The sequence below is a fragment of the Sander lucioperca genome, chromosome 16, assembly GCF_008315115.2.
Source record: "Sander lucioperca isolate FBNREF2018 chromosome 16, SLUC_FBN_1.2, whole genome shotgun sequence".
In the NCBI taxonomy this organism is placed as follows: domain Eukaryota; kingdom Metazoa; phylum Chordata; class Actinopteri; order Perciformes; family Percidae; genus Sander; species Sander lucioperca.
Window position 1 is genome coordinate 23,541,211 of NC_050188.1, and position 7,500 is coordinate 23,548,710.

The 7,500-nt window shown below is 48.0% G+C and overlaps 1 protein-coding gene across 3 annotated transcripts in view; it reads left to right on the top strand.

Annotated features, from left to right (window-relative positions):
- LOC116064685 (phosphatidylinositol 4-kinase beta-like) overlaps positions 1-7,500 on the top strand; it is a 35,077-nt gene that overhangs the window by 9,680 nt on the left and 17,897 nt on the right. For all 3 annotated transcript variants that reach the window (XM_035992933.1, XM_035992931.1, XM_035992934.1), the window contains one exon: positions 396-851. In XM_035992933.1, the coding sequence (XP_035848826.1) occupies positions 396-851 (456 nt within the window). The remainder of the gene's footprint in view (positions 1-395; positions 852-7,500) is intronic.

Consider the following 7,500-nt stretch of genomic DNA (forward strand, 5'->3'; position numbering starts at 1 on the left):
ATCACCCACTCTGTCATTCACTAAACTTAAACAGTGATAACACAAAAACCGTAAAAGATATCATGAAGCTAAATCATTCTCTAATAAATGAAGGTTTTGCGAACAGTTAGAAGTTTGAATGTTGTCCGTAGGTAAAAGTATGTGGGAGGAGTAGCATTTCAAAGAAGAAGAAGCCTGACGAGTATTTGGAGATTGCGCCATTGAATTTAATACTTTTTTTATTATTTGTTTATTTAGTTACTTAACAGAAAAGCTATGAATAATATATATATACTGTGTGTGTGTGTGTGTGGGGGTGTGTATATATATATATATATATATATATATATATATATATATATATATAAAAAAAATAATGTGATATTGTGTAAATTGTGGTTGTTTGTGTGTCTCAGATCTACCGTTGCCGCGGCGGCATCGCCTTCTCCCTGCTGACGGCGTGGCTATTGGGCGCCTACTCCTCCGACATGCACATCTCCACGCAGCGCCACTCCAGAGGGGCCAAGCTCCGCAAACTCATCCTGTCCGACGAGCTCAAACCTTCGTCTCCGCCGCCGGACGCTCACAGCAGAGCGTGCATGGCGTCCGTCTCCGGCAGCCCGGCGACCTCGCCGTCCCACGCCCGCCGCTGCCACCGGAGACACAACAGCAGCAGCGTAGAGTCCTCGCTGTCTCTCTGCGCGGCTGGCACCGCCCCGGCAAAGGCCGAAGCCGACATCGACGTGTTTGTCTCGCCGTCCCGCCGGACGCACCAGAGGTCCAAGTCAGACGCCACCACAGCGAGCAGCGGGCCCGGCGCTGGCCTCCGGCGGACAGGAAGTAACCCCAAAGTGGAAGCTGTCCATGAGGAGGTAAGGACCGGACTTTTATTCTTTATTTGTGTCATTGTTGTGATGTCACCATAGTCCAGTGGTTCTCAAGCTTTTTTTCCAATAATGTTCCCCCTTTGAATAGTTTTTTTAAGCCATGTACCCCCTAACCAGCGCAAATGATTTTTGGTAGAAGAAACAAGTCTCTATAAACAGTCCCTCTAGAAAAACATGATTATGCGATCGCATAATTTTTTCAAATACGCCGCACTTTCGCCGCATAAATTGCCGATTTCCGTGGAAAATATGCGGGGCTTGCATGATTTCATAATCCCCGCATTTTCGTTGCAAAAAAGTCACACATACAGTGAGGAAAATAAGTATTTGAACACCCTGCTATTTTGCAAGTTCTCCCACTTAGAAATCATGGAGGGGTCTGAAATTGTCATCGTAGGTGCATGTCCACTGTGAGAGACATAATGTAAAAAAAAAAATCCAGAAATCACAATATATGATTTTTTAACTATTTATTTGTATGATACAGCTGCAAATAAGTATTTGAACACCTGAGAAAATCAATGTTAATATTTGGTACAGTAGCCTTTGTTTGCAATTACAGAGGTCAAACGTTTCCTGTAGGTTTTCACCAGGTTTGCACACACTGCAGGAGGGATTTTGGCCCACTCCTCCACACAGATCTTCTCTAGATCAGTCAGGTTTCTGGGCTGTCGCTGAGAAACACGGAGTTTGAGCTCCCTCCAAAGATTCTCTATTGGGTTTAGGTCTGGAGACTGGCTAGGCCACGCCAGAACCTTGATATGCTTCTTACAGAGCCACTCCTTGGTTATCCTGGCTGTGTGCTTCGGGTCATTGTCATGTTGGAAGACCCAGCCTCGACCCATCTTCAATGCTCTAACTGAGAGAAGGAGGTTGTTCCCCAAAATCTCGCAATACATGGCCCCGGTCATCCTCTCCTTAATACAGTGCAGTCGCCCTGTCCCATGTGCAGAAAAACACCCCCAAAGCATGATGCTACCACCCCCATGCTTCACAGTAGGGATGGTGTTCTTGGGATGGTACTCATCATTCTTCTTCCCCCAAACACGGTTAGTGGAATTATGACCAAAAAGTTCTATTTTGGTCTCATCTGACCACATGACTTTCTCCCATGACTCCTCTGGATCATCCAAATGTTCATTGGCAAACTTAAGACGGGCCTTGACATGTGCTGGTTTAAGCAGGGGAACCTTCCGTGCCATGCATGATTTCAAACCGTGACGTCTTAGTGTATTACCAACAGTAACCTTGGAAACGGTGGTCCCAGCTCTTTTCAGGTCATTGACCAGCTCCTCCCGTGTAGTTCTGGGCTGATTTCTCACCTTTCTTAGGATCATTGAGACCCCACGAGGTGAGATCTTGCATGGAGCCCCAGTCCGAGGGAGATTGACAGTCATGTTTAGCTTCTTCCATTTTCTAATGATTGCTCCAACAGTGGACCTTTTTTCACCAAGCTGCTTGGCAATTTCCCCGTAGCCCTTTCCAGCCTTGTGGAGGTGTACAATTTTGTCTCTAGTGTCTTTGGACAGCTCTTTGGTCTTGGCCATGTTAGTAGTTGGATTCTTACTGATTGTATGGGGTGGACAGGTGTCTTTATGCAGCTAACGACCTCAAACAGGTGCATCGAATTTAGGATAATAAATGGAGTGGAGGTGGACATTTTAAAGGCAGACTAACAGGTCTTTGAGGGTCAGAATTCTAGCTGATAGACAGGTGTTCAAATACTTATTTGCAGCTGTATCATACAAATAAATAGTTAAAAAATCATATATTTTGATTTCTGGATTTTTTTTTTTAGATTATGTCTCTCACAGTGGACATGCACCTACGATGACAATTTCAGACCCCTCCATGATTTCTAAGTGGGAGAACTTGCAAAATAGCAGGGTGTTCAAATACTTATTTTCCTCACTGTATATATCTTAGCAGAAAGTTGAAAAATGTTGCATTTACTTCACACAAGAGCAGCCATTTTCCCCTGTTGCCATGGGAACATTATGAAGTGACGTAATTACGCGACGTGAACATCATCGAAAAGCTGCAAAACCCCGCGATGAAGCCACGATGAAACCGCAGTTCCCGCAATTTTTGCAAGTTCCCGCAATTTCATCGCATAAAATTGCATAAATATCCCGCATATTCCATCGCATTTTTTAAGAAAACGTGCCGCATAATCAAGGATTTCTGCCCGCAACAATCACAAAAAAACTCTGCATTTTTCTGGAAGGACTGTATAAAGAGGAAGAATACAGCGATGTCAGCGATAGATTTACTAAACAACAGCCTTGGACCTGGAAAACATTTAATTGCTGATGGAGAAAGGAGACAAAAACTTGGAAAAAGACGGTAGAAAGAAGGAAGGAAGAAAGGCAAGAATAGGTCAAAACAAATGACAAAACCTTCCAAAAAAGGTGACAAACTTGGAGAAAAAAAAGACAGTAGAAGTAACTACAGCCTTGTAACTGAGAACCAAAAAATGTCACGTACCCCCTGCAGTCCTCCAAATTACCCCTAGGGGGACACGGACCCCCATTTGGGAAACACTGCCATCTTTTGCAGAGTTAGATCTGGCCCACATATCAATTTAGCTTCACAATAAATTTGGCAGACTTGCCGACTTTGAAACTTTGCATATTTAGGCTGAGAAACAGGTTGTTGTGAGTCAGCTTTTTATTGATTTGCTGAACTCTACGATGGCTGAGGAACTTTGTGGCGACTTTTTTGAAGCTTGTGTCGACCAAACGGTACGTCAGCAGGCTGTACGAGACGTGCAATAACGCAAAGATTCAAAGATATGTTCATTTCTCAGTGAAATAATAAAAGCGTGTCTGTAAACTCTACACACGTCTGGCCCTTGATGTCATTTTTGTTTTCCAGTGTGGCCCTGTGGAAGTTGAGGCTATGTTTAGACGGAAACGATCTGAAGAGAAAACGCAAAAGTTTAGATGAGCGCTATGGGGGGGGGGGGAAATCTGCGTGCATATGGTGACGCAAAAGTGTGTGAAATGCGAAAACCTTCCTCCTCCTCTCTCCTCCTCCTCTCTCCTCCTCCTCTCTCCCTCTCCTCCTCCTCTCTCCCTCTCCTCCTCCTCTCTCCTCCTCCTCTCTCCCTCTCCTCCTCCTCTCTCCCTCTCCTCCCCCCCTCTCCTCCTCCTCTCTCCTCCTCCTCTCTCCCTCTCCTCCTCCTCTCTCCTCCTCCTCCTCCTCCTCCTCCTCCTCCTCCTCCTCTCTCCTCCTCCTCCACCTCTCTCCCTCTCCTCCTCCTCTCTCCTCTCCTCCTCTCTCCTCCTCCTCTCTCCTCCTCCTCTCTCCTCTCCTCCTCCTCTCTCCTCCTCCTCTCTCCTCTCCTCCTCCTCTCTCCTCCTCCTCTCTCCCTCCTCCTCTCTCCCTCCTCCTCTCCCACCTCTCTCCCTCCTCTCCCCCTCCTCTCTCCTCCTCCTCGCTCCCTCTCCTCCTCCTCTCTCCTCCTCCTCGCTCTCCTCCTCCTCTCTCCTCCTCCTCTCTCCTCCTCTCTCCTCCTCCTCTCTCCCTCTCCTCCTCCTCTCTCCTCCTCTCTCCTCCTCCTCTCTCCTCCTCCTCTCTCCTCCTCCTCTCTCCCTCTCCTCTCTCCTCCTCCTCTCTCCTCCTCCTCTCTCCTCCTCCTCTCTCCTCCTCCTCTCTCCCTCTCCTCTCTCCTCCTCCTCTCTCCTCCTCCTCTCTCCCTCTCCTCCTCCCCTCTCCTCCTCCTCTCTCCTCCTCCTCTCTCCTCCTCTCTCCTCCTCCTCTCTCCCTCTCCTCCTCCTCTCTCCTCCTCCTCTCTCCTCCTCCTCTCTCCTCCTCCTCTCTCCCTCTCCTCTTTCCTCCTCCTCTCTCCTCCTCCTCTCTCCCTCTCCTCTCCGTAGTAGCGCGAAGCGAACAACAAGAGCTGACAGTTTTGTCTGGACAGACAAGGAGGTGCACATACACACACAAATACGTGGCACATGCACAGGCAGCAGACACACACACACACGCGCACACACAACACACACACACGCACACACATGGCACACACACACACGCACACACACGGCACACACACACACGCGCACACACACACACACACACAAATATGTGGCACATGCACATGCAGCAGACACACACACAAACACACAGACACACACACACATACACACACAAACACACACGCGGCACACACACACACGCAGTGAAACCACCCTCCACTCTGGAGTGTGTGTGTGTTTGTGCCGTCGCTGTCTAAACGAAAGGCACATCTGATCAAATATTTAGTGGTTTTCACCCGCGAGCGTCATCGTGTGAACACGGCCTGAGTTTGACCCCCCTGAGGCTGTTTTGAAGCCTTAAGTCTGGTGGTTGTTGCCCCCGGTTACCGATACCTCCCATCTGCCAGAGATGAAAACATCTTGGTGTCTGTTTGTCGTTACTCGGCTCTGCCTCTGAGAGGCGGAGACTAGACGGGCTTGTAAATCTGGAAGACGACAGGAGAGGATTTTCTTTGTGAAGAAGAGAAAGAGGAGAACCCTAACCTACTTTCTGACTGCGTGTGTGTGTGTGTGTGTGTGTGTGTGTGTGTGTGTGTGTGTGTGTGTGTGTGTGTGTGTGTGTGTGTGTGTGTGTGTGTGTGTGTGTTTTCACATTCTTGGTCGGCTTTTCCAGTCACATGCAGACCGAGGCTCTCCATTGGCCGGGAGCCAGAGGCAAAGAGTGCGATGTGGTTGGCCGAGAGCCACGTTTGGTTGCTCCTGCAGACAATTAAAAAAGAGAGAGAGGGAGAGAGACACAAGGAGAGAGAGAGACAAGGAGAGAGAGAGGGAGAGAGAGAGAGACAAGGAGAGACGGGGAGAGGGAGAGAGAGAGACAAGGAGAGAGAGGGAGACAAGGAGAGAGAGAGAGAGACAAGGAGAGAGAGGGAGACAAGGAGAGAGAGAGATAAAGAGAGACAAGGAGAGAGAGAGAGAGAGACACAAGGAGAGAGAGAGAGAGAGACACAAGGAGAGAGAGAGAGAGACAAGGAGAGAGACAAGGAGACAAGGAGAGACGGGGAGAGGGAGAGAGAGAGACAAGGAGAGAGAGGGAGACAAGGAGAGAGAGGGAGACAAGGAGAGAGAGAGATAAAGAGAGACAAGGAGAGAGAGGGAGACAAGGAGAGAGAGAGATAAAGAGAGACAAGGAGAGAGAGAGAGAGACAGAGAGAGAGACACACAAGGAGAGAGAGAGACACAAGGAGAGAGAGAGAGAGAGAGAGAGACAGAGAGAGAGAGAGAGAGAGAGAGAGACAGAGAGAGAGAGAGAGAGAGAGAGAGAGAGAGAGACAGAGAGAGAGAGACAGAGAGACAGAGAGACAGAGAGAGGTGTAAAGCTGTCTTCAGTTTTTCTGCGTGTCCTGTCCGTCTGCTGATCAGATGTTAGTAGAAGTCAGAGCTCCTCCAGCAGCACCTCAACCTCTCTTCATGCTGTTGAACTTGTGAACTTTCCTGATCAATAAAATCTGAGGACGCACGGAAAGACGAGCGCTTTCTCTCCAGAGAGACTAAACAAGTTTACGACTGATGACCGCTGAGACAAAGGTCCAAATAGTTTATCCCAAAATGTTTGAGGAGAACCGCCCCCGAGCTCTTTCTGGCCCTTTGTTCTCTCTTTCTTCCCCTGTTTTGGAAGCATTTTTAAGTATTTTTGTTACTTTTTCGCTTTCCCACCCTGTCTTCAAGTCACTACTCACTCTGAAGATAATCAGTGTCCCTCTCTACCACACACACACACACACACACACACACACACACACACACACACACACACACACACACACACACACACACACACACACACACACACAGACACACACACACACAGACACACACAAACACAGACACACACACACACACAGACACACACAAACACACAGACACACACAAACACAGACACACACACAGACACACACAAACACACACACACAGACACACACAAACACACAGACACAGACACACACAAACACACAGACACACACACACAGACACACACAAACACACAGACACAGACACACACAAACACACAGACACACACACACAGACACACACATTTGCTTCCTCTGATTCAGTATTTCTTCATTTATTATTATTACATACAGTAAAAACCAACTTCCCTCGGTCTGCGTGGCCCAATCACACACACGCTGGTAGTTCATTAGAACAAAAGAAAGAAGAGGAAGAAGAGGAAGTAGAGGAAGAGGGAGAAGAGGAAGTAGAGCGACAGAAAGTGAAGAGAAATAAAAAGCTGCAGCGGAGAGAGAACTGATCTCTGACTGCTGGAGGAGGGGAGGAAACAGGAAGTGACAAAAACACTGAATTATAGAGGAGACGGAGATCAGATCACACACACACACACACACACAGACACACACAGACACACACACACACACACACAGACACACACAGACACACACACACACACACACACACACACACACACACACACACACACACACACACACACACACACACACACACACACACACACACACACACACACACACACACACACACACACACACACACACACACACACACACACACAGACACACACAGACACACACACACACACACACACAGACACACACACACACACACACACACACACA